Source organism: Salmo trutta, chromosome 14 (genome assembly GCF_901001165.1).
Source record: "Salmo trutta chromosome 14, fSalTru1.1, whole genome shotgun sequence".
NCBI lineage: Eukaryota > Metazoa > Chordata > Actinopteri > Salmoniformes > Salmonidae > Salmo > Salmo trutta.
This window is the reverse complement of record NC_042970.1, coordinates 46,401,009-46,428,679: the sequence shown is the minus strand read 5'-3', so window position 1 is coordinate 46,428,679 and position 27,671 is coordinate 46,401,009. Positions and strand designations below refer to the sequence as shown.

The window sequence follows — 27,671 nt, the reverse complement described above, 5'->3', positions numbered from 1 at the left end:
CGCACGTGAAGAGTTCCGAAGCGTAAGTATGACGTCAATTACAAATGGTTCGTGAACGCGCACGTTCGACGTTTTTGTTGCTGTTGAGTTGTACTGCGGTTGCGCGCGGCAGAATGTTATTACCGTTGGTGACGCGATTTGTAAAGAAAGAAAGAAAGAAAGAAAGCAGGATGGAGAAAATATAGAAAGAGAGATGGAGGAGAGCTTTACATTTAGCCTCCACTTAAGCAAATTGTATTAGGTTAAAAGCTAACCTACGTTCGTAGCTATAGTTTTAGTTTTGGAAGCCGGAGGGGAAACTAACGTTAGCAAGTCAACATTACCCTATGTGATCTTCCTTCCCCGCCGCATGCTACTACAGTCAGAGCCAGACAACAAAATAGCTAATCGCCATTATATGACCCAGTACCTAGCGTCATTATTGCCCTCCATGTGGGTGAGGGACTTGTGTGTGTCAGATTATGGCGAGAAAAACAGTTAACAGGAAAAGGAAGGCAGGGGAGTCCAAGGACCAACAACAGGTAGGCTGAAACAGTGGCGATTCAGGCAAACCAGGGAATGTTACATTTTGCGTTGAATGTTTGACTTAGTAACGTTAGCTAACAGGTTGGAAGTTTATGGGCTTGATAGATAATGGCACGCAGCTGAAATGCACAATTTGTTATTGAAAATGTAATGAAATAACTGTAGCTTCATAGACAGCTAGGTAGCTACCGGAACTCAATCTGTGTTGCTAAATTAGCTTGTTAGCCAATAATGTAACAGCTAGCTAGCACACTGGCTAGTTAGTTAACGTTAGTTCGCGTTCTCATTCATGATTTCCTTTGACTGCCCCTCCTTTGTTTTTTAATTTTATTACATTGACAGTATCCTAACTTGTTAACTAACTGTTTTAAACAATACATTTAGCTAGACTTGTGACGTGTTGGTTAGGTTAGGCCTAACGTTAGGCCTACCAGTACCACATTAGGCAATTGTGCGTTGGATGAAATATTGGGATGTAGGGGACGGTGAAAAAAATACGATTTCATGTCATTCAATAAAGATATACCAGAGTAAATCTGAGATTAGTGTAAAATAATAGGAATTGTAGTATTTAGTTAGCTAACTTATATCATATTCGACTGGACTAGGTTGGTAGGTATTATTATTAGGTAGGTAATGTTAAAGGGCAATTCCGGCACTTCTCCAGCACACTACCAGTGTCATAAAAAGATAGTGCTAAAAAAATGCTACTCTTATATCACAGGGTAGAATTAAAATAAAAACAGTGATTCTCTAAACCTGCAACAAGTTTCTAGCCAGAGGGAGGGTATTTTCTAGCCCTTGATCATGACTTGGTTCCATTACATTACACAAGTCATTGGAGGAAGGCAACATTTTGTAGGGGGTGGGTTTTGTTAAAGATGCACTATGCAGAAATATTAAAGTAGAGGGATTTATGTTTCTAGAACCATACCGCAATTAAGAATCGATTCACATTTAGATGGAGTACTTGGCTGTTTTGGCTTCCAGAGCCAATTCGCCCATTAAAGCCACTGAGTAAGTCCCATATAAAATGCCACTTTTTTTTGGTCTGGTTTAATACATGACCAAAGGTATGTGGACACCTGCTCATCGAACATCACATTCCAGAATCATGGGCATTAATATGGAGTTGGTAGAAGGCTTTCCATTAGATGTTAGAACATTGCTGCGGGGACTTGCTTCCATTTAGTCGCGAGCGTTAGTGAGGTTGGGTACTGATGTTAGGCGATTAGGCCTGGCTCGCAGTCGGCGATCCAATTCATCCCAAAAATGTTTTGATTGGGTTGAGTTCAGGGCTCTCTACAGGCCAGTCATGTTCTTCCACACTGATCTTGACAAACCATTTCTTTATGGACCTCACTTTGTGCACTGTGGCATTGTCATGCTGAAACAGGAAAGGGCCTTTCCCCAAACTGTTGCCATAAAGTTGGAAGCGCGGAGTCATCTAGAATGTCATTGTATGCTGTAACTTTAAGATTTCCCTTCACTGGAACTACGGGGCCTAGCACAAACCATGAAAAACAGCCCCAGACCATTAATCCTCCAACACCATACTTTATAGTTGGCTCTATGCATTGGGGGCAGGTAGTGTTGTCCTGGCATCCGCCAAACCCAGATTTGTCCATCGGACTGCCAGATGGTGGAGCGTGATTCATCACTCCAGAGAATGCATTTCCACTGCTCCAGAGTCCAATGGCGGTGAACTTTACACCACCATCGCTGACACTCGGTATTGCTCATGGTGATCTTAGCATGTGTGTGGCTGCTCGGCCATGGAAACCCATTTTATGAAGCTCCCGACAAACAGTTATTGTGCTGACGTTGCATCCAGAGGCAGTTAGGAACTCTGTAGTGAGTGTTGAAACCGAGACAGACAATTTTTATACAATACTCACTTCAGCATTCGGTGGTCCCGTTCTGTGAGCTTGTGTGGCCAACCACTTTGCGGCTGAGCCATTGTTGCAACTAGATTTTTCCACTTCACAATAATAGCACTTACAGTTGAAAGGAGCAGCTCTGGCAGGGCAGAAATTTGATGAACTGACTTGTTGACGTGGTGTCCAGGTACGTGTGTGTATCTATATCTATCTACAGTGCATTCTGAAAGTATTCAGACCGCTTGACTTTCTCCATTTTGCCACGTTACAGCCTTATTCTAAAATTGATTAAATCGTCCCCCCTTATCAATCTACACACAATAGCACATAATGACAAAGCTGGGGGAAAATGGTTTATCGTTTTTTTTATAAATTCGCAAAAATGTCTATCACTATTACAAGTTTCATAGCCCTTGATGGTTTTTGCGACTGCACTTGAAGAAACTTTCAAAGTTCTTGAAATGTTCCGCATTGACTGACCTTAATGTCTTAATGTAATGATGGACTGTCGTTTTCTCTGCTTATTTGAGCTGCTCATGCCATAACATGGACAAAGCCTATTTGATTAAATACCATCTTCTGTGTACCACCCATACCTTGTCACAACACAACTGATTGGCTCCAACGCGTTAAGAAGGAAATAAATTACACCAAATTACCTTTTTTTAAATGTATTTATTATTTTACCCCTTTTTCTCCCCAATTTCGTGGTATCCAATTGGTAGTAGTTACTGTCTTGTGTCATTGCTGCAACTCTCGTACGGACTCGGGAGAGACGAAGGTCCTCCAAAACACAACCCAACCAAGCAAAGCCGCACATCCAACCCGGAAGCCAACCGCACCAATGTGTCGGAGGAAACACCGTACACCTAGCGACCTGGTCAGCGTGCACTGCGCCCGGGCCGCCACAGGAGTCACTAGTGCGCGTTGAGACAAGGATACCCCTGCCGGCCAAACCCTCCCTAACCCGGACGACGCTGGGCCAATTATGCGTCGCCCCATGAGCCTCCCGGTCACGGCCGGCTGCGGCAGAGCCTGGGCTTGAACCCAGAATCTCTGGGTTAGACCACTGCGCCACCCGGGCGCATATTTACAATGACGGCCTACCAGGGAACAGTGGGTTAACTGCCTTGTTCAGGGCCAGGACGACAGATTTTTACATGGTCAGCTCGGGGATTCGATCCAGCAACCTTTCGGTTACTGGCTTAACACTCTAACCACTAGGCTACCTGCCGCCCCTAAATACATCTTGCCAGCCAAGGACGACAAGATTTGGGTGGCTGCAGGTCAAGTTGTCCACACCCTGGGTCCTTTTGTGGACAACGGGGAGGAGGTACCATTTAATAGAGCCTGTGCTGGCAGATTAAAGGGTGAGAGAGAATACAAAGCCATGAGCTTATAAAAAAACACTTTTGGAATTGAGTTTGAGTTCTTGTTTGTTTGTTCTGTTACTCAGGTGATTGATAATAACATTTAATATTTGAAATGAAACATCTGTCATTAATGATCTGGAATGAAATTCCTAAAACGCTGTAAATTTGGAATGGAGTGCAGTGTCATTTGCTGTCTGTCTTTTGGGACCCTGTCACATCCATAACATTTTCCTCTAGCTTTTGAGACACTTTATTTTGTGTAATTTACCGGACGTGCATATACATTGGGTGCATAAAGCATTAGGGCGTCCACTCACGGTGCTCAAAATCACATTTAGATTATTGTAATTCATTTTAACAGAATAGAAATTAGCCTTAAAAGTTGTAATAATGAAGTAAAATGATCTATACCAACATGCCAGGTTGTATTGAAAAGTTGTGCCTTCATCCCTGCTATAAATCATAAATGAATATCATTTTTTATTAAAGAAACATTTAACCCAGAAGAACAAGTCGCCTACACAATAACTTCAAAATATATTTGTATATTTGTGAACAACCTGTCCTATAGACTATTTGTAGGATTTTTTTAAAGAAATAAAACACAGCTGTTTTCAAATACAACATAGGCCTCTAACTTTAATTTAGCCTGAACATTTTAATTAGGCCTAATAAATAACAAAATATGTCTGTCTTTGAACACCAGGGCATGCCTCCCCACACCCCATTCCCGCTGCGATTCAGTGCCACAGCAGTGGAAAGAGGTCACTTTAGGCGACCACAAAATAAAGAAATGGTAAAACTGATGTTGGACAGTGAAATTCGATATGTAAATAAACAAAATTCATTAAGGCTGGTTCATTGAGAGAGAGCTTATTTTACAATGCTCCTGTGAAACGAGGCCCTCGCCATGCGTTTATGAAAGACCTTGTTTCCAAAGCTCAGATGATATCGCACTCTTTTTTTTTTTTACAGTTCTACTGGATGATTATAGTAAATGTTTATTGGATACATGACACCCGGGCGGCATATGCGGATATTGCCTAGGGCGGCAGCATAACTGCTAGGACGGAGCCTGACGAACACAATTTGCCTCTAATTTACTAGCGTTTGCGGCTGCCCTTGGCCTTTTCAAAGTTGCTGCTACTGTTGGGAAATCAAACTGTCCAACTCCTTGAAGCTGCTTACGATGCGTATCAGCCTCGTTACTTTGTCCTCAAGAAGGCGCGATCTTGAGGCCGTCTTTACTCTGTTTTGGAGAAAGAATCCCCTCAGTGGGCACACTGGAAACGTGGAAAATGAAATAGAAACACACACCCTACACAAATTTCCAGGCAGCTTGAGGATTTATTAGCTTATGAAATATAATTGCCTTTGAAGTTGGAGCACATCAACTGGTATTCCCATCAATTAATAAAAAAGCATTATTTTGCAATGGATTTTATTTTTTCTTCTCCCGGAGAATTTAGCCTGCAGCAATTTTATTTAATGGCTTTTCAAAAACAATATTGGCGTGTGTGTGTACGTACATACGTACGTACGGATCCTGCCTTTTTATAAAGTGTCTCTGAAGGTGTGTGTGCGCTTAGATCCTGACCTAGTTGTCTCCTTGTATCTGGGTCAGTGGGCTGGGAGTGATGACCATAGCCTCAAGGGGATGAGTGTACTGTGCATGGAAGGGAGAGAGTGCAGTGGGAGGGAGGGGGTCATGATTGTAAGGAGGGATTAAGACTGGGCAGAGGGATAGGGTTCTGTTTTTTTTTTTTAAATGCGAGAAGGCGCAGACGGTAAATGTACCGCATTAAGTTGATTGCTTTATATTAAAAATAAACCTAACCTAGGCTGGAGCCTAATTTCTTCCACTTCCCTGATCGTCTTCTGACAGCTGAGCTAGGGCTTATTGGTGTGTTCAAGACATCTGTGAACTCTGAAGAAAACAAGCTCAGACTGGGAAAAATCTTGACGTCGGAGCTCTAGGATCATGCCGAGTTTCCGACTTGTAATTCCGAGTTGGATGACCGTTCAAAAATATTTTTCCCATTTGGAGCTTGTTTATTTCAGAGTTCCCAGTAGGGGTGTGAACATAATTTTTTTTAAACTGAATTGGGATCCTTAAAATCTGTATCCGAATTGTTTTTATTTATTTTTAAATGTAGATTCAGAAAGTAAACCGCATAGTGGGTCAATTTCCACAACTTCTGTACTGTTTTGGTACCCTGTGTACCACACTGAACAGCTTGAATTGAACCCATGCACATGCGCAGTTAAGTGTTGCATCTCGCTCATCTCAATATCCTAACCTATTCATTGATGAAAGGCTCTGCTTTACTGAAGTTTCTAGACTTCACAAGCCAAGACATTGTGATTCCTGTTTTTGATTGCCGATAGATAGGCCTAGTGCACAGTTCTGACTGTCTGCCTGGTGGCCGACCTGCCTATACTGTGCCCCTCTGTCTCTTGCTCACTATGAAAGATGATTGTATTCTCTGAAGTAATGCAACTAATCAGTCTCCTCTGTTTTCAAAAAACCTTCATCTTAAGGCGTCCGCATGCTTGCCACCCGAAACAGTTCGCTAGAGTTCGCACTGATTTTAATCCGCAACCAGTCCATTTGGTGGAAACATACCAATGGTGGGGGAAAAATGTGGATAAAAATCTGTTGCCAATTGGATGGAAATCTAGCTACTGTACTTTATTTACATGGTGCTGTTCATCTCCTTTAAGCCTTGTTAACCTTTTCTCTTTTTCTCTCTCTGTCAGGTGGGCTGGTGCCAGTCTGCGTACAAGCGGACACGCGTGTCTTCCTCGTCCCGGCACGCCCAGCAGTGGTGGCGTAGTCTGCGCTCGGTGGTGTACGCACTCCAGGGCCGCGAGATCCGGCCTCAGCAGCAGCATGAGTGGCGTCTCCAGCGTAGCTTGCGGGGCTTTGCTGCCGGCCGCCTCCCGGGCATCCTGAAGGAGCGGGAGTTCTCCCTGGGCCGGCTCAACAAGGTGTTCGCCTCGCAGTGGCTCAACCACCGCCAGGTGGTGTGTGGAACCAAGTGCAATACGGTGAGAGACTGCCCTCTTTTACTTTACTCTTTCTTCAAAATGGAAAAACTTAAACATTTCCTGTTAACCGGAAAACCTTGAACTGACCTATTATGAATAAAAAAGACATGATTCCAGACCTTGTTATTTCTCTAACAAAAGGTTTCTTTCCTCCTATCCACAGCTATTTGTGGCAGATGTTCTGACAGGGCAGATTACACGCATCCCCATGCTGAAGGACCGGCAGGGCCGAGGAGGTGGCTCCGGGGGTGTTGGTGGGACAATAGGGGCCCCCTTCCTCGGAAGTGGCTCAGTGTCCGGGCTGGACCAGCAAGGCTGTGGGATCCACGCCATCGAGCTTAACCCCTCAGGCACTCTGCTGGCCACGGGCGGAGACAACCCCAACAGCCTGGCTGTCTACCGGCTGCCCACCCTGGACCCCGTCTGCGTGGGAGATGTGAGTGGTGGCTGAGACAGCCTAAAAGAAAGTCTGATCATACAGGATCTGACATTAACAATGACCCGGAGCCAGTAAAAACATGTTGGGACAGTCCATCTTGTCAGTCTCTGGCCCACCAGTAATTTCTCAGCGCATTTTGGCGTTCCAGTTCGACATTTACCTGCTCTGTCGCAGTCTGCCAATGAAAACCATTGAAGACTAAATGCGGAAAACTCATGCTATTTGTATTTGAGCAATATGATTGGCTGTTTATTCAACCACACTCCTTGCGAGTCACCTTCTTGAGCATTACATGAGTTGATGCATTCACACGGCATATGCAAGCTATCCAGAGTAAAAAAAAAAAAAAAAGTGTATCAATCCACTCGCTGAGCTTATTTATTTTTAGGGAAGGTGATTTACAAAAAGAAACCAATTGTGAACATGCTAGCAATAGGCTGGCTAGTGGCTACTGTTGATAGTCTGCAAAAATAAGCTGCAAAAAAGACACCTAGCATTCTTCTTGGTGAGACTATTGCATTGAGTCTTCTGCCATTGTAGTCTTTGGCCTGGCCAAAGTCCAAACAGTGTAAAAAAATATATATATATAATTTTCTGGATGGACAAACGCTTTCAGTGTAAACTTAAACGACTAAAACCAGATATAAAGTATGCCGAAAAGATAATGGACCTTTGTTTTTAAATAATATAATCTTTGCTAGTTCTCAATCACCAAAATAAATGTTAGACATTCAGGGAGAATTTAAAATGCGAAAAACCAAGCAATTTAGCGGTATTAATTTTATGTTTGAGCAAAAGAACACCATGGCAAAATGCATAGAATTGCCAGAAACTAGTTTTAAAACGGCAACATTTTCTCTCGGCTCCATGGGAAAATATGTAGACTCACAGGAAATTTGCTACATTTTCTCTCAGCTGCAAGGCAAATTTGTGTAGAATTGCAGGAAATTTGCTTTAAAACAGTAAATATTTCATTGAGAAATGTGTAGAATTACAGGAAATTGGCTTAACGTGCTACAATTTCTCTACACCGCCAGATGGGGCCCTCTAAAATGTTCTCAAATTTTGCCGGGCCAACCGTGCTCATTGCCACACCCACCACCTAACCCCTTTTTAATCCAGTAAAAACCCTGTACTTTAGCCAGATGGATATCTCTTTTGAAAAGCCCTCGTCTTAAAAGGGGAAATGTCCTATTTTAAAATGACATACTTTAGAGACAAAAGTTAATCCAATTAATACAAAAATGATTTAAGAATAGAGCAATGTCTTACATTGCTAAATTATATTACACAGCTTTTTAATATACCATAATAACCAAATGTTGCCTATTACTAGCTGAATGAAACAAGCATGTCAATGAATGTATTTATAAACCACCCAATGTCTTGGCCAGTAGAAATTCTTTTCGGGCTAGTAGATTTTTGGCCAACTGGCCTGACGGGCCAGTGAGGGAAAAAAAGTTAATGTTGGACCCTGTCATACAATGACATTTAAAAAAATAAATAATATGTATATATATATATGTGTGTGTGTGTGTGTGTGTGTGTGTGTGTGTGTGTGTGTGTATATATATATATGTGTGTGTGTATGTATATATATATATATGTGTGTGTGTGTGTGTGTGTGTGTGTGTGTGTGTGTATATGTATTTCATGGGAGGGTTCTCTATTTTTCAGGATGGCCATAATGACTGGATCTTCTCCATTGCATGGATCAGCGACAGCATGGCAGTGTCTGGTAAGTGTTAAAGGTCCAATGCAGCTGTTTTTCTCTATCAAATACTTTCTGTGTAATTAAGTACCTTACTGTGATTGTTTTCAATTAAAATGGTCAAAAATAATAAACAAATAGCTTCTTAGCTAAGGGCAATTTCTCAAGCAAGAATTTTGCTACGATTGTCTGGGGGTGGTCTGAGTGGGGAGGGGAAAATTAGCTGCAGTTGCCAGAGAGGTTTGGAATTATCTTTCTTATTGGTCTAACTCATTTACTGCATAGCGATATCACCAAGGAAGGCCTAAACTCCATCCCACCAAAGCAGGCTGAAATTTCAGGCGGTCTTTTCGAACAGCTCGTAACTTCTATGGGCTAGGTGCGGGACACAGCCAGTGAAATATCATGGTGGCAAATTCTAAAACAACAAAATGTCATAATTCAACTTTCTCAAACATACAACTATTTTACACAATTTTAAAGATACACTTCTCCTTGATGTAACCACATTGTCCGATTTCAAAAAGGCTTTATAGCGAAAGCAAAACATTAGATTATGTAAGGAGAGTACATAGACAAAAATAATCACACAGCCATTTTCCAAGCAAGGACATGTCAATAAAACCCAAAACACAGCTAAATGAAGAACTAACCTTTGACGATCTTCATCAGATGACACTCCTAGGACATTATGTTACACAATACATGTATGTTTTGTTCGATAAAGTTCATATTTATATCCAAAAACAGCATTTTACATTGGCGCGTGATGTTCAGAAAATGTATTCCCACCAAAATGTCCGGTGAATGTGCACATCAATTTACAAAAATACTCATCATAAACGTTGACAAAATATATAACAATTATTTAAAGAATTATAGATAGACTACTCCTGGATGCAACTGCTGTGTCAGATTTGACCATTTTTACATAGCTCAGCCATCACAGCGAGCTATTCAGACACCCGCCAAGTTCGGGGCAACCTAAACTCAGTATTAGAAATATACTGTTACCTTTGCTGATCTTCGTCAGAATGCACTCCCAGGACTGCTACTTCCACAAGAAATGTTGTTTTTGTTCCAAATAATCCATATTTATGTCCAAATACCTCCATTTTGTTCATGCGTACAGATCACTTATCCAAAGGCATAATGCGCGAGCGTGGAACCAGAGACAAAAAGTCAAAATGTTCCATTACCGTACTTAGAAGCATGTCAAACGCTGTTTAAAATCAATCTTTATGGTGTTAACGTAAAGTTGCGATAATATTCCAACCGGACAATAGCGTATTCATTCAAGGAGAAAAAGAAGGAACAGCGTGACCGCGCATATCCAATCCCTTTGTTGCCAGGCAGAAACTGAGCTCCTATACGCTGCCCAGTGACAGGAGAATGCTCAAACCACTTTCTGAAGGCTTTAGACAGCCAATGGAAGCCTTAGGAAGTGCAACGTAACCCCACGGATACTGTAGTTTCGAAAGGGACTAGAAAGAACTACAATTCTCAGATCCTCCACTTCCTGGTTGACTTTTTCTCAGGTTTTTGCCTGCCATATGAAGTCTGTTATACTCACAGACACCATTCAAACAGTTTCAGAAACTTCAGTGTTTTCTATCCAAATCTACTAATAATATGCATATTCTAGTTTCTGGGCCAGAGTAGTAACCTGTTTAAATTGGGTACGTTTTTCATCCGGCCCTGAAAATACTGCCCCCTAGCCCAGACAGGTTAAACTAAAAGGGCATTATCATAATTTTCACAATATCACATTATTATTCCTATCTCCGTGTGGAAATGTATATGAAACACAGTAAAAATTACTGTTGACTACACTGGGCCTTTAAATGGCACAGATTGCGCTTACTGAAGTCTGACATCTTACTATTTTCAACACGAATGCTATTTAGAGACGTTTTTAAATGTTTATCTTTAAGTTTTTTGTACAGAAAGTTGATACTATTATCACGTATGACCGCCAAGAACTTTTGGACATCGCATCGACAGTTACTATCCTCGATTTTGACTTCAAATCTGACTTCAACTCAGACTCAGCTGTTCCCTTGTTCACACAGGATGCTATTCCTTTGTTTCATGGGCTACCAAAACGCCACAGGCATAGACAGGCTGGCATCCTTGTTAGACTGAGACGTATGAAAGATCGACTGGCACTCCCCTCCATTTTATTGGCAAATGTCCAGTCACTCAAGAATAAGATGGGTGAGCTTCGTTCAAGAGTCTCCTATCAGAGGGACTTGGAAAAACTGCAATATTGTATGCCTTGCAGAAACTTGGCTGGCTCAATCTATGAACATAAAACTCAGTGGTTTCTCCATGCAGCGGTACGATTGGACGACACCAGCCTCGGACAAGTCCAAGTGGGGAGGGCTGTGCCTCTTCATTAACAACAACTGGTGCATTGCTTCCAGTGTTAAGAAACTCAAGCTTTTAGTCACCTGATATAGAATACCTCATGGTAAGCTGCAGACCTTATTATCTACCAAGAGTTCTCATACATAATTATCATGGCTGTCTACATCCCTCCACAAGCCAACACCACTTTGTCACTCAACAAACTGTATGGGGCCATAAACAAACAAGAAACCACACACCCAGAGGCACCATTTCTGGTGGGAAGAAACTTTAACGTGGGGAGCCTTAAAACCGTTCTACCTCACTTCCACCAACATGCCTCCTGCACCACTAGGGGCGCTAAAACTAGACCACTTTTATTCTACCCACAGAAATGCATAGAAGGCCCTCACTCTCCATTCGGCAAATCAGACCGTAACGCCATCGTTCTGATTCCTATTTACAAACAAAGCTGAAACAGGAAGTACCAGTGATGTGCTCAATACAGAAGTGGTCCGATGAAGCAGAAGCAAGGCTAAAAGACTGTTTTGCTAGTACAGACTGGGATATGTTTTGGGATTCATCTGATAGCATGGAGGAGTTTACCACGTCAGTCACGGGCTTCCTCAATAAGTGCAGAGACTGTCGTCCCCACAGTGACTTTACAAACGTATCCGAACCAAAAACCCTGGATAACAGGTTAGAGCTAAAGTTTAGAGCTACCACTTACAAAGAATGGGACATGGACGGATACAAGAAAGCCTGCTACGACCTCCGACAAGACATCAAACATGCAGAAGAAAAATACAGGACTAAGGTGGTATCATATTACACCGGCTCCGACACTTGTCGGATGTGGTAGGGCTTGTAGACACTAACAGATTAAAGGGAAATTCAGCAGTGAGATGCCCGGTGGCGCAGAACTCCCAAATGAGTGAAATGCCTTTTACGCTTGCCTCAAGGAAAACAACACAGAGTACTGCATGAAAGCCCCTGTTGATCCAAATGACTGGCCACAGAACGAGATCACAATGTGAGTAAAACTTTTAAACATGTTAACACTCGTAAGGCCTCTGGACCAGACGGAATACCAGGGGACATTCTCAGAACATGCACACACAAATGAAATAAAATTGGATCCTTGGGCAAGAAATTTAGTAACAAGGGAATAGATATAGCAATAGTTTACAGGCAAAATGTCAGTAGAGACAAAGTGGAATCACAATTGAACGGCTCAGATACGAGATATATGTGGCAGGGACTCCAGACAATCACGGATTACAAAGGGAAAACCAGTCATGTAGCGGACACCGACGTCTTGTTCCCGGACAAGCTAAACACCTTTGCCCTCTTTGAGGATAGCACAGTGCAGGAGACACGGGCCGCTCCTGAAGACTGCGAGCTCTCGTTCTCCGTGGCCGGCATAAGACATTTAAGTGTGTTAACCTTCAAGGCTGCCGGCCCAGACGGCATCCCTAGCTGCGTCCTCGGAGCATGTGCAGACCAGCTGGCTGGAGTATTTAAGGCGATATTCAATCTCTACCAACCCCAGTTTGCTGTCCCCACTTGCTTCAAGATGTCCACCGTTCCTGTACCCAAGAAAGCGAAGGTAATTGAACTAAATGACTATTGCCTCTTAGCACTCACTTCCTTCATCATGAAGTGCTTTGAGAGGATAGTTAAGGATCATATTACCTCCCACCTTACCCGACACCCTAGGCCCACTGCAGTTTGCATACCGCCCCAATTGGTCCACGGATGATGCAATCGCACTGCAAGCTGCCCTACCCCATCTGGACAAGAGCATTACCTATGTAAGAATGCTGTTCATTTACTACAGCTCAGCCTTCAACTCCATAGTACCCTCCAAGCTTATCATTGTGTCCCTGGGTCTGAACCCCAACTGTACAGCTGGGTCCTGGACTTCCTCACGTGAAGGTGGGCAATAACACCTCCACTATGCTGATCCTCAACACAAGGGCCTCAAAAATGGTGTGTGCTCAGCCCTCTCCTGTTATACCTGTTCACCCACGACTACGTGGCCACACACGCCTCCAACTCAATCATCAAGTTTTCAGACGACACAACAGTGGTAGGTCTGGTTACCAACAACAACGAGACAGCCTACAGGGAGGAGGTGAGGACCCTGGTGGAGTGGGGCCAGAAAAATAACCTCTCCCTCAACAAAACGAAAGAGCTGATCGTGGACTTCGGGAGACAGCAGAGGGAGCACACCCCCATCCAAATCGACAGGGAGTGGAGAAGGTGAAAAGTTCCTTGGCATACACATCACTGACAATCTGAAATGGTCCACCCACACAGACAGTGTGGTGAAGAAGGCTGAAGAAATTTGGCTTGGCCCCTAAAACCCACACATTTTACAGATGCACCATTGAGAGCATCCTATCGGACTGTGTCACCACCTGGTACGGCAACTCCACCGTCTGCAACCGCAGGGCTCTCCAGAGGGTGGTGCGGTCTGCCCACTCATCACTGGTGGCAAACTGCCTGCCCTCCATGACATCTACTGGACCCGGTGTCACAGGAAGGCCAAGAAGATCATCAAGGACCTCAGCCACCCAAGCCACAGCCTGTTCACCCTGCTACCATCCAGAAGGCGAGGTCAGTACAGGTATAGCAAATCTGGGACCGAGAGACTGAAAAACGGCTTCTATCTCAAGGCCATCAGACTGTGTTAAATAGATAAAACATGGGACCAACACTTTACATGTTGCGTTTATATTTTTGTTCAGTATTTGTGAGAATGCTGTTTATAGACTAAAGCTCAGCGCTCAACACCATACATAGTCCCCTCCAACCTCATCACCAAGCTCGGGACCCTGGGATTAAACACCTCCATCTGCAACTGGATCATGGACCACCTGACGGGCCGGCCCCAATAGGTGAGGGTAGGAGGTGGGTGCTTCGTCCCCTACTGTACTCCCTGTTCACCCACGATTGTGTGGCCACGTATAACTCCAACACCATCAACTTTGCTGATGACACAGCGGTGGTAGGCCTGATCACCGATCATGAAACAGTTTACAGGGAGGTGGTCAGACTTGGATGTGTGGTGAAAGGACAACAACCTCTCCCTCAACATCAGTAAGACCCTGCAGCTGATTGTGGACAAAAAGAGAAATACAGGGCTGTAGTGGAGCGGGTCGAGAGCTTCATGTTCTTTGGCGTCCACATCACTAAGGACTTTGCATGGTCCACACACGGTTGTGAAGCGTGCACGACAATGCCTCTTCACCCCCGAGGAGGCTGAAAAGATTAAGCATGGGCCCTCGGGCCCTCAAAGTTCTACAGCTGCACCATCAAGAGCATCTGACTGGCTGCATCACCGCTTGTTTTGTCAAGTGCACCGCCCTCGACCTCAAAGCAAATCACTGGGCCGAGTTCCCTGCCATCCAGGACTTCTATATTAGGCGGTGTCAAGAGGAAGCCCTGAAAATTGCCAAGAACTTCAGCCACCCAAGACAAACTGTTCACTCTGCTACTGTCTGGCAAACAGTACCGGAGCATCGGCTCTCGGGCCAACAGGCTCGGAGACAGCTTCTGCCCCGAAGCCAAAAGACTGCTAAATTGTTCAATGGACTATTTGCATTGACCCTATCTTGCAGTGAGTCTACACTCACAACACTATACACTACATGACCAAAAGTATGTGGACACCGGATCGTCAAACATATCATTCAAAAATAATGGCCATTTACATGGAGTTGGTCCCCCCCTTTGGTGCTATAACAGCCTCCACTCCTCTGGGAAGGCTTTCCACTAGATGTTGGAACATTGCTGCGGGGACTTGCTTCCATTCAGCTACAAGAGCATTAGTTAGGCTATCGATCAGGCCTGGCTCCCAGTCTGCATTCCAATTCATCCCAAAGGTGTTTGATGGGGTTGAGGTCAGGGCTCTGTGCAGGCCAGTCAAGTTCTTCCACACCGATCTCGACGAACCATTTCTGTATGGACCAGTTTGGGCCTTCTCCAAACTGTTGCCACAAAGTTGGAAGCACAGAATCATCTTTAATATCATTGTATGCTGTAGTGTTAAGATTTCCCTTCACTGGAACTAAGGGGCCTAGCACAAACCATTAAAAACAGCCCCAGACCATTATGCCTCCTCCACCAAACTTTACAGTTGGCACTATGCATTCGGGCAAGTAGCGTTCTCCTGGCATCCGCTAAACCCATATTCGTCTGTCGGACTGGCAGATGGTGAAGCGTGATGCACCACTCCATCCAACACTTGGCATTGTGCATGGTGATCTTAGGCTTGTGTGCAAGTGCTCGGCCATGGAAACACATTTCATGAAGCTCCCGACTAAGTTCTTGTGCTGACGTTGCTTTCAGAGGCAGTTTGAAACTCAGTAGTGAGTGTTGCACTTGGCGGACCCCTCCTGTGAGATTGTGTGGCCTATCACTTCACTGCTGAGCCGTTGTTGCTCCTAGAGGTTTTCACTTCACAATAACAGCACATACAGTTGACCGGAGCAGCTCTAGCAGGGTAGAAATTTGACGAACTGACTTGTTGGAAAGGTGGCATTCTATGACTGTGCCACGTTGAAAGTTGTTACGAATCCCTTTGGCCCTGCAGTCTAGGGGGGATGGAAACGAGACCCGTAACATAACTCATGCAAATTATAATAGTGAAAAGGAACAGTGAGAACAAAAACCACAGACAAATTAACCGTCAAACACTAATGGTTTATTTCTTTAAACACACGGTAATGGGGTGTGGGAAAAGGGGCTGAGCTGGACCCAAGGAAAGAAACAATAAGCCAAAAACACCCCTAAGCTAGACTAGCCTATTTCAATAACGGCTAGCTAACTAACCAAAAATACAGCGGGTGGTTCGCCCAGTTCTAACTAGGACAACAATTACCTCCGGGTAGTGTATGCCCATGGGCGACTTGTCTTGGTACCCCTTTTCCCACCAACTAACAAACAGTCATGCACCACAACAAAACAATACTCACAGGTACCGGACAAATGTGACATGTAGGTGCAAAACAAAAGAGAGATCGAGCTTACAAAGAGAGAGAGAGAGAGGCGGACACAGAGATTGAACGACAGAGAGAGTGCGCTCCAGAGAAAACAACTGACTGGGTTCTTAAACCAAGGGAAAGGGGCTGTGATAGGGTAAATGAAAAGGTGCAGGTGTCTTTTGATTAGCGACTGATTGGGGAAATGATGATTGTCACCTGTGAGGGGAGATGGAGAGAAAATAAATACACACAGGATACACACTCAGGATACCTGTATCCGTAACAAGTCTCTGAGCTCTTCAGTAAGGCCATTCTACTGCCAATGTTTGTCTATGGAGATTGCATGGCTGTGTGCTTCATTTCATAGACCTGTCAGTGATGGGTGTGGCTGACAAATCCACTAATTTGAAGGGGTGTCCACATACTATTGTATATATATTGTATACTCACTCAAACACTACACTGACTCTCACACAAAACCCACACGCATTCACATAGACGACATATGTGCAAACACACACACACACTCATCATATGCTGCTGCTACTATGTTATTTATTCTTGCGCTTATCTATTCTGGTGCCTAGTCACTTAACCCTCCCTTTTATGTACATACAGTTGAAGTCGGAAGTTTACGTACACTTAGGTTGGAGTCATTGAAACTCGTTTTTCAACCACTCCACAAATTTCTTGTCAACTAACTATAGTTTTGACAAGTCGGTTAGGACATCTACTTTGTGCATGACACAATTAATTTTTCCAACAATTGTTTACAGACAGATTATTTCACTTATAATTCACTATATCACAATTCCAGTAGGTCAGAAGTTTACATACACGAAGTTGACTGTGCCTTTAAACAGCTTGGAAAATTCCCAAAAATGTCATCATGGCTTTAGAAGCTTCTGATAGGCTAATTGACATCATTTGAGTCAATTGGAGGTGTACCTGTGGATGTATTTCAAGGCCTACCTTCAAACTCCGTGCCTCTTTGCTTGACATCATGGGAAATCTAAAATCAGCCAAGACCTTGACAAGTCTGGTTCATCCTTGGGAGCAATTTCCAAACGCCTGAAGGTACCACGTTCATCTGTACAAACAATAGTACACCATGGGACCACGCAGCCGTCATACCGCTCAAGATGGAGACGCGTTCTGTCTCCTAGAGATGAACGTACTATGGCGCAAAAAGTGAAAATCAATCCCAGAACAACAGCAAAGGACCTTGTGAAGATGCTGGAGGAAACAGGTACAAAAGTATCTCTATCCACAGTAAAACGAGTCCTATATCGACCTAACCTGAAAGGCCGCTCAGCAAGGAAGACGCCACTGCTCCAAAACCGTCATTAAAAAAGCCGAACTACGGTTTGCAACTGCACATGGGGACAAAGATCGTACTTTTTGGATAAATGTCCTCTGGTTTGATGAAACAATACTAGAACTGTTTGGCCATAATGACCATTGTTATCTTTGGAGGGAAAAGGGGAGGCTTGCAAGCCGAAGAACACCATCCCAACCGTGAAGGACGGGGGTGGCAGCATCATGTTGTGGTGGTGCTTTGCTGCAGGAGGGACTGGTGCAAGTCACAAAATAGATGACATCATGAGGCAGGAAAATTATGTGGATATATTGAAGCAACATCTCAAGACATCAGTCAGGAAGTTAAAGCTTGGTTGCAAATGTGTCTTCCAAATGGACAATGACCCCAAGCGTACTTCCAAAGTTGTGGCAAAATGGCTTAAGGACAACAAAGTCAAGGTATTGGATTGGCAATCCCAAAGCCCTGACCTCAATCCTGTAGAAAATTTTTGGGCAGAACTGGAAAAGCGTGTGTGAGCAAGGAGGCCTACAAACCTGACTCAGTTACACCAGCTCTGTCAGGAGGAATGGGCCAAAATTCACCCAACTTATTGTGGGAAGCTTGTGGAAGGCTACCCGAAATGTTTGACCCAAGTTAAACAATTTAAAGGCAATGCTACCAAATACTAATGGAGTGTATGTAAACTTCTGACCCACTGGGAATGTGATGAAACAAATAAAAGCCGCAATAAATCATTCTCTACTATTATTCTGACATTTCACATTCTTAAAATAAAGTGGTGATCCTAACTGACCTAAGACAGGGAATTTTTACTCTGATTAAATGTCAGGAATTGTGAAAAACTGAGTTTAAATGTATTTGGGTAAGGTGTATGTAAACTTCCGACCTCAACTGTATCTACCTCAAATACCTCGTACCCCTGCACATTGATCTCCCTGTCTATTGCTTCATTCTTTTGTATTTTTTTCCATGTTACTATTTTTCTAATAATTTTTTAACTCTGCATCATTGGAAAGAGCTCGTAAGCAAGAATTTCACAGTAAAGTCTACACCTGTTGTATTCGGCGCATGTAACCAATATAATTAGATTTGAAGTGACAAATTGCCATCGGGAGAACTTCAAACTATTGTTCATCCTCGATAGTTTTTCATGAATATAATGTCTCCATATGAAATCCACCAACCAATCCATATACTGCTACTCCCCAGGGTCTCGGGATGGTTCCATGGGGCTGTGGGAGGTGTCCGAAGAGGTGCTGAGCCAGGCTATGAGACAGCAGGATGAGGGGGTCCCCTGCTACTCTCATATCTCCCACCGTGCCCTGGAGGACATCCCCAAGGAATACACTAACCCATACAACTGCAAAGTGAGGGCCCTGGCCTTCAATAACAACCACAAGGTCAGCCACACCACCCTCCTAGCCCTCAGAGACAATCCATTGCCTGTGTTCCCCAGTACAAATCTGTGTTGTATTGGGACCTACATACTATCTCTTCTCATTTTTTTCTTAGGAGCTTGGTGCAGTGTCCCTGGATGGCTATTTTCACCTTTGGAAGGCAGAGCAAAACTTGAGCAAGGTCGGTTTGTGTATCTCTGGGTCCGCTCTGCTTATCAATGTTTCCTTGGTTCTGTGATTGTGCTTGCGGACATTGAAGATTATGAAGCCTTGTTTGGTGTCTTCATAAGTCAGTGTCGAACCCTACTGCATTTTGTTGAATGTCCTCACATACCACAAAAAACAAACGTTTCTGGTCAAGACGATTTTTTGCATGTTTGTCCTTAGCCTTGTTTAGCTATATGCCCAGCCCTGTCTAACAAGTCTATGTATCTGTTGTCCATAGCTGCTGTCAACGAAGCTGCCTCACTGCAAGGAGAATGTGTGTCTGGCGTATGGTCAGGACTGGTCGGTGTACGCAGTGGGCTCTCAGGCCCATGTGTCCTTCCTGGACCCCCGCCAGCCCACTCACAACATCAAATCAGTCAGTTCCCGGGAGAGAGGAAGCGGTGAGGAATTGACACTACACTGTTTGATACCGACATACGCAAATGCACATACAAAGGGTGCATTAATGGATACAGTGCATTTGGAAAGTATTCAGTCCCCTTGACTTTTTCCACATTTTGTTAAGTTAAAGCTTTATTCTAAAATGGATTAAATTGTTTTTTCCCCTCATCAATCTACACACAATACCCCATAATGACAAAGCAAAAACAGGTTTTTAGATTTTTTTTAACTTATATATATATATATATATATATATATATATATATATATATATATATAAATATAAATAAATGAAATCACATTTACGTAAGTGTTCAGACCCTTTACTCAGTATTTTGTTGAGGCACCTTTGGCAGCAGTTACAGTCTTGAGTATGACGCTACAAGCTTGGCACACATGTATTTGGGGAGTTTCTCCCATTCTTCTCTGATACACTCCAGAGATGTTCGATCGGGTTCAAGTCCGGACTCTGGCTGGGCCACTCAAGGACATTCAGATACTTGTCCTGAAGCCACTCCTGCGTTTTCTTGGCTGTGTGCTTAGGGTCGTTGTCCGGTTGAAAGGTGAACCTTCGCCCCAGTCTGAGGTCCTGAGTGCTCTGGGGCAGGTTTTCATCAAGGATCTCTCTATACTTTGCTCTGTTCATCTTTCCCTCGATCCTGAGTAGTCTCTCAGTCCCTGCCGCTGACAAACATCCCCACAGCATGATGCTGCCACTAGGGTTGTATAGAGTCGGAAACTTTCCGGTAAATTTAAGCCCTGGAATTTGGGCAATTTTGCTTAAATTCACCAAAAAAGTTAGCTTAGAACAGTGAACCTTTTTTTTGTAGGATACACATAAGGTCTTGTGGCATATTTTGGTTAAACTATCCCCAATTCAATGGAATTGCAACCCTCTGCATGCAAAGTGCATTCTTCCATCATATGTACAGCTGATTCTCAAGATCTTGCACGCTAATGAGATGCTATTGAGCCCACACTACTGCACTGTCTGAGCCAAGGACTACATGCTTTCTGGTAAGTTTTAATTACAATACTGGTTGGGGTGAATATATTTTATATGATATACATTTTTGTTAACTAGTAAATAGTAGCCTACAGCAAGTGTGTTTTTAAATCATTTCTAACTTGTTAACAATTTCTGCAAGTTACTTTTTGCTACCATGTGGGTTTTATCTTGCTTGAGCCTTTTAACTGAGGAGTGTTAATTGACCTGTTTCCATACACGTTTCATCTTAAAACATTTATCTTACAAATGAGTTATTTAATAGAACTGCTTAACTATTTCTGTACATGGAATTGTATTTGTTGTTTTTTTTACTTATTTTTTTCCTGATCTTTACAGGAAAATGCCACAAGCACTATCTGATGTGTGGAGACATTTCACTGCAGCTGTGTAAGGAAAAGCTGTGTACATTTGCAAATACTGTGCCAAATCATATGTGAAGAATGCAACAAAGATGAAGAATCATCTGGCCAAGTGCATAAAGTTCCCTCAGCGCTCACAACAAGCAACCTTTGACAGAAGTCCCTCTACTTCTATTCGAGGTGAAAATGATGTATCAGACACCTTATCGATAGCAACAGCTCATGGTCCTCCTGGAATCAGATTTGTTTTTGACTCAATGGAGGAACGTAGTCAGAGAAATGCTGATGAATATCTTGCTCGAGCTGTGTATGCAACAGCTTCTCCTCTGATGCTCACAGGCAATGTGTATTGGAAGAGATTTCTGAATGTTCTTCGCCCAGCATACACCCCTCCAACCAGACATGCGTTATCTACTCATTTGCTGGATGCAGAGTTCAACAGAGTTCAAATGAAGGTCAATCAAATCATAGAGAAAGCAGACTGTATTGCAATCATCTCTGATTGGTGGTCGAATGTTCGTGAGAAAGGAATAATTAACTATATCATCTCCACCCCTCAACCAGCATTCTACAAGAGCACAGACACAAGGGACAACAGACACACCGGTCTCCACATTGCAGATGAGCTGAAGGCAGTCATCAATGACCTTGGACCACAGAAGGTATTTGCACTGGTGACCAGACAATGCTTTGAACATGAAGGCGGCTTGGTCTAAAGTGGAGGAAGGAGTCTTACCCTCACATCACACCCATTGGCTGTGCTGCTCATGCATTGAATCTGCTCCTTGAGGTTGTAATGGCACTGAAAACAATGGATACACTCTACAAGAGAGCCAAGGAAATGGTTAGGTATGTGAAGGGTTATCAAGTTATAGCAGCAATCTACCTCACCAAGCAAAGTGAGAAGAATAAGAGCACCACATTAAAGCTGCCCAGCAACACCCATCGGGGTGGTGTTGTCATCATGTTTGACAGTCTCCTAGAGGGGAAGGAGTCACTCCAAGAAATGGCCGTATCACAGTCTGCCGATATGGACAGCCCCATCAAGAGGATCCTCCTGGATGATGTATTTTGGGAGAGAGTGGTAAGCAGCCTGAAACTCCTGAAACCTATAGCAGTAGCCATTTCACGGATTGAGGGAGACAATGCCATCCTGTCTGATGTTCAGACTATGGTTGCAGATGTAAGAGAAGAAATCTGTACTGCCCTGCCCACTTCGATGTTGCTCCAAGCAGAGGAAACTGCAGTTCTGAAATGCATCAAAAAGCATAAAGACTTCTGCCTGAAGCCCATATACGCCTCAGCGTACATGTTGGACCACAAGTATGCTGGCAAGAGCATCCTGTCTGGTGCAGAGATCAACGAGGCCCATGGTGTCATCACTACTGTGTCTTGACACCTTGGCTTGGATGAGGGCAATGTTCTTGGCAGTCTGGCGAAGTACACTTCCAAGCAAGGGCTTTGGGATGGAGATGCAATATGGCAGTCGTGCCAACATATCTCATCAGCCACCTGGTGGAAGGGACTTTGTGAATCTGAGGCTCTTTTCCCTGTTGCCTCCATCATCCTCCAAATCCCACCAACGTCAGCCACCTCAGCGCAACTGGTCCTTGTTTGGGAACACACACACACCAAAGCACACAACAGCTGACCAGTACAAGGGTTAAAAAATTGCTGGCCATCCGTGCAAATTTGAGGCTTTTTGAGTCTGACATCGAACCATCCTCAGCAAGGTTGGAAAGTGACTGTGAAGATGATGCCTCAGGGTCTGATGTTAAAGAGGTGGACATTGAGCAGATCCAGGGAGAAGACATGGAAGCCTGAGAGGAAGACAATCAAAACATTAGTTTCTAGACTATCATTTTACAGATGTATGTTGAAAAATGTTTTTGGGAGATGCGATGGATCATTGGGGAACATTCAATATTCCCTTTTGTTGTTCAGTGAAATCATCCCATGTGACGAGTCAACTCATTTAATTAAGGTTCAATTCGTTTTTAAAATTTCTATTGGAAGGATTTAATCATTTGTGATTGTCTACTTATGATAAGGTAAAGGTTTATGTTTCTGTCTTCATATGATATCGTAAATATATCCAATGCAAAAAACATTTCTATTTAAATGGTATTAATATTAATTTGCATATTTTTCCGTTAATTCCCATATTCTTGTTAATTCCCACGGAAGGTTTCCACCTCTGAATATTCCCCAAAATGTGCAACCCTAGCTGCCACCATGCTTCACCGTAGGGAGGGTTGCCTGGTTTCCTCCAGACGTGATGCTTGGCATTCAGGCCAAAGAATTCAATCTTAGTTTCGTCAGACCAGAGAATCAGAGAGTCCTTTAGGTGCCTTTTGGCAAACCAAGTGGGCTGTCGTGCCTTTTACTGAGGAGTGGCTTCCGTCTGGCCACTCTACCGTAAAGCCCTGATTGATGGAGTGCTGCAGAGATGGTTGTCCTTCTGGAAGGTTCTCCCATCTCCACAGAGGAACTCTGGAGCTCTGTCAGAGTTACCATCGGGTTCTTGGTCACCTCCCTGATCAAGGCCCTTCTCCGCCGATTGTTCAGTTTGGCCAGGCGGCCAGTTCTAGAAAGAGTCTTGGTGGTTCCAAACTTCTTCCATTTAAGAATAATGGAGGCCACTGTGTTCTTGGGGACCTTCAATGCTGCATAAATGTTTTGGTACCCGTCCCCAGATCTGTTCTTCGACACAATCCTGTCTCGGAGCTCTACGGAAAATGTATTCGACCTCATGGCTTGGTTTTTGCTCTGACATGCACTGTCAACTGTGGGACCGTACATACACAGGTGTGTGCCTTTCCAAATTATGTCCAATCAACTGAATTTACCACAGGTGGACTCCAATCAAGTTGTAGAAACATCTCAAAGATGATCAATGGAAACAGGATGCACCTTGAGCTCAATTTTGATTCTCATAGCAAAGGGTCTGAATATATTTTCGCTTAGTCATTATGGGGTATTATGTGTAGATTGAGGGGGTGGCAATTTAATCAATTTTAGAATAAGGCTGTAAAGTAACAAAATGTGGAAAAAGGGAAGGAGTGAAGGAGTGACTACTTTCCGAATGCACTGTATGTAAACAACACAAAAGCATACAAATGTTCTGTCAACTTTCTTTAATTTTCATTTCATTTCATTTCTCCAGAGGCAACACGAGGTACTACAAACACATTCCACCAAGAAGCAAAACAAAACCCAAACATTCTCCAAGACCCGCCCTGCACTTATGCTGCCTTCAAGTGGTGTCGGAATTATCGGGAAATATGAGTTTCCGACTCAGAAATGTCACTTGAATGGCCTTCCAAGTCGGGATTACGAGTGGGAAAGTCGGGAGAAAATTATGATACCGGAGTTAACGACTTGTAGCGTTTCATCACTGACTTTTCAACCAAAAATAAAACTAAGCTATTTACATTATTGGGGCATTATTTTAATGTAAATAATGGAGATAGTTTGGTTGTATTGTAAACGTAAAAAAAGCTAGCTAAATTATTATCAGCAACGTTAGCTAGCTAGCTAAAATCTTATTGGTTGAAGGGTTCTTTTGACTTCAAAGGCACTTGAAAGCACTCATGTCGGGAAATACGAGATTCCGGGGAGCATTTGAATGCGGCATTACAAACAAGTGCAGAGGCAGTACTTTTGAATGGAAAGTTAGTGATGGCTTATTTTTTTACATTTATGAAGCTGTTAAAAGCGAGGTTTAACTTGTCTGTGTGTGTGCTCTCCTTCCCAGGCATCCGCTCTGTGAGTTTCTATGAGCACATAGTGACAGTGGGCACGGGACAGGGCTCCCTGCTGTTCTATGATATCAGAGCCCAGAGGTTCTTGGAGGACCCTTCCAGCCCGGCCGGCGGGTTCCGGCAGCGCCCAGGAGAGGGCATTCTTAAACTCACCACAGGGAAGGGCTGGCTGGTACGCTATATTTGTTATTCCACTTTGTAAAGTATACCCCTCTTAGCAGAACACTTCAAGTTGAAAGTTCCTATTACTATGCTGAACAAAAATATAAACACAAAATATAAAGTGTTTGTCCCATGTTTCATGAGCTGAAATAAAAGATCCCAGAAATCTTCCATAATGCACAAAAAGCTTATTTCTTTCAAATTTTGTGCACAAATTTGTTTACATCCCTGTTTGTGAGCATTTCTCCTTTGCCAAAATAATCCATCCACCTGACAGGTGTGGCATATCAAGAAGCTGATTAAACAGTATGATCATTACACAGATGCACCTTGTGCGGGGGACAATAAAAGGCCACTTTAAAATGTGCAGTTTTGTCACACAACAAAATGCCACAGATGTCTCAAGTTGAGGGACCATGCAATTGGCATGCTGACTGCAGGAATGTCCACCAGAGCTGTTGCCAGAATTTAATGTTAATTTCTCTACTATAAGCTGCCTCCAACATCGGTTTAGAGAATTTGACAATACAGACAACTGCAGGCCATGTAACCTCCACATTGGGCTTCTACACCGGCGGGATCGTCGAGGCTAGCCACCCGGACCGTTAAGGAAACTGTGGGTTAGGACCACCGAAGAATTTTGCAGAAACCGTCTCAGGGAAGCTCATCTGCGTGCTCGTCATCCTCAACACGGTCTTGAACTGACTGCAGTTCGGCGTTGTAACAGACTTGTGGGCAAATCCTCACCTTTGATGGCCACTGGCACGTTGGAGAAGTGTGCTCTTCATAGATAAATCCCAGTTTCAACTCTACCGGACAAATGGCAGACAGCATGTATGGCGTCGTGTGAGTGAGCAGTTTGCTGATGAAAACGTTGTGAACAGAGTTCCCCATGGTGGTGGTGGGGCTATGGTGTGGGCAAGCATAAGCTATGGACAATGAACACAACTGCATTTTATCGACGGAAATTTTAATGCACAGAGATGCCGTGACAAGATCCCGAGGCCCATTGACGTGCCATTCATCCGCCGCCATCACCTGATGTTTCAGCATGATAATGCACGGCCCCATGTCGCAAAGATCTGTACACAATTCCGGGAAGCTAAAAATGTCCCAGTTCTTCTTCTTCTTGAATTGACTGAGTTCTTTATATTGACTGTAGCTCGTGTGTCTCCATAATGACATGGTATAGCATTTCTAGATTGAAACAGTACTGTCATGAAACAGAACATATTTATGAACAGCTTATTTAAGATTTACACAAAAAGAAGCTGGTTTTGGTGGAAAGCTGGGTCGAAAACTAAGATCTTCTGGTCAAACGTTGCAATAAACTTATACAGGATATATTTAAACATTCTGGAAGTAAACTGTTAAGTGACACCTCACCTCCGTGATTAGTCTTTCTTGGACCTGCCTTGACAAGATGCTTGCACAAAACGATAAGAATAATTTCTCCCTCAGTGTTCTCTTCCTCTGTTTTTCTGCCATCCTGTCACACCCTCCCTCTCTCACACCTGTTTCTCTTCTCTCTTCCCCCAGAATCACGACGAGACATGGAGGAGCTACTTCTCGGACATTAACTCGTTCCCCAACGCTGTGTACACACACTGCTACGACGACTCTGGCACCAAGCTGTTTGTGGCCGGTGGACCGCTGTGCTCGGGCCTTCACGGCAACTACGCAGGACTCTGGAGCTAGCCTTCTCTCGTGTCTCGCCATCTCTCCTTACCCCACCCCAGTCCACCTCTCTGCTCCTCCTTTTGGTGTTACACTCGCTCAGTCATCCCTTCAGTGTTGTCCCTCCCTCCCTCACCAACATGTATCTCGTCACCATCTCTTTGTTGCATCCCTCCATCCTCCCTTGCACTTTGTCCTGTCTTCTTTCAGTTCCCTAGTCTCTGCTCCCCCTTTGTTTTATATATATATATATACAGTGGGGGAGAAAAGTATTTGATCCCCTGCTGATTTTGTACGTTTGCCCACTAACAAAGAAATGATCAGTCTATAATTTTAATGGTAGGTTTATTTGAACAGTGAGAGACAGAATAACAACAAAAATCCAGAAAAACGCATGTCAAAAATGTTATAAAATGATTTGCATTTTAATGAGGGAAATAAGTATTTGACCCCTCTGCAAAACATGACTTAGTACTTGGTGGCAAAACCCTTGTTGGCAATCACAGAGGTCAGACGTTTCTTGTAGTTGGCCACCAGGTTTGCACACATCTCAGGAGGGATTTTGTCCCACTCCTCTTTGCAGATCTTCTCCAAGTCATTAAGGTTTCGAGGCTGACGTTTGGCAACTCGAACCTTCAGCTCCCTCCACAGATTTTCTATGGGATTAAGGTCTGGAGACTGGCTAGGCCACTCCAGGACCTTAATGTGCTTCTTCTTGAGCCGCTCCTTTGTTGCCTTGGCTGTGTGTTTTGGGTCATTGTCATGCTGGAATACCCATCCACGACCCATTTTCAATGCCCTGGCTGAGGGAAGGAGGTTCTCACCCAAGATTTGACAGTACATTGCCCCGTCAAATGATGCGGTGAAGTTGTCCTGTCCCCTTAGCAGAAAAACACCCCCAAACATAATGTTTCCACCTCTATGTTTGATGGTGGAGATGGTGTTCTTGGGGTCATAGGCAGCATTCCTCCTCCTCCAAACACGTTGAGTTGATGCCAAAGAGCTCAATTTTGGTCTCATCTGACCACAACACTTTCACCAGTTGTCCTCTGAA

General features: G+C 43.7%; 1 protein-coding gene across 1 annotated transcript; it reads left to right on the top strand.

The window, feature by feature from the left end:
- On the top strand, nt 1-26,927 carry dcaf12 (DDB1 and CUL4 associated factor 12). Its single transcript, XM_029776155.1, has 10 exons — nt 1-521; nt 6,539-6,829; nt 6,993-7,265; nt 8,946-9,006; nt 18,850-19,040; nt 19,153-19,218; nt 19,483-19,645; nt 24,181-24,192; nt 24,772-24,950; nt 26,480-26,927. The coding sequence occupies exons 1-10, from the start codon at nt 462-464 to the stop codon at nt 26,636-26,638; spliced, it is 1,455 nt and encodes a 484-aa protein (XP_029632015.1). The 5' UTR covers nt 1-461; the 3' UTR covers nt 26,639-26,927.
- Nucleotides 26,928-27,671: the final 744 nt, after the last annotated feature.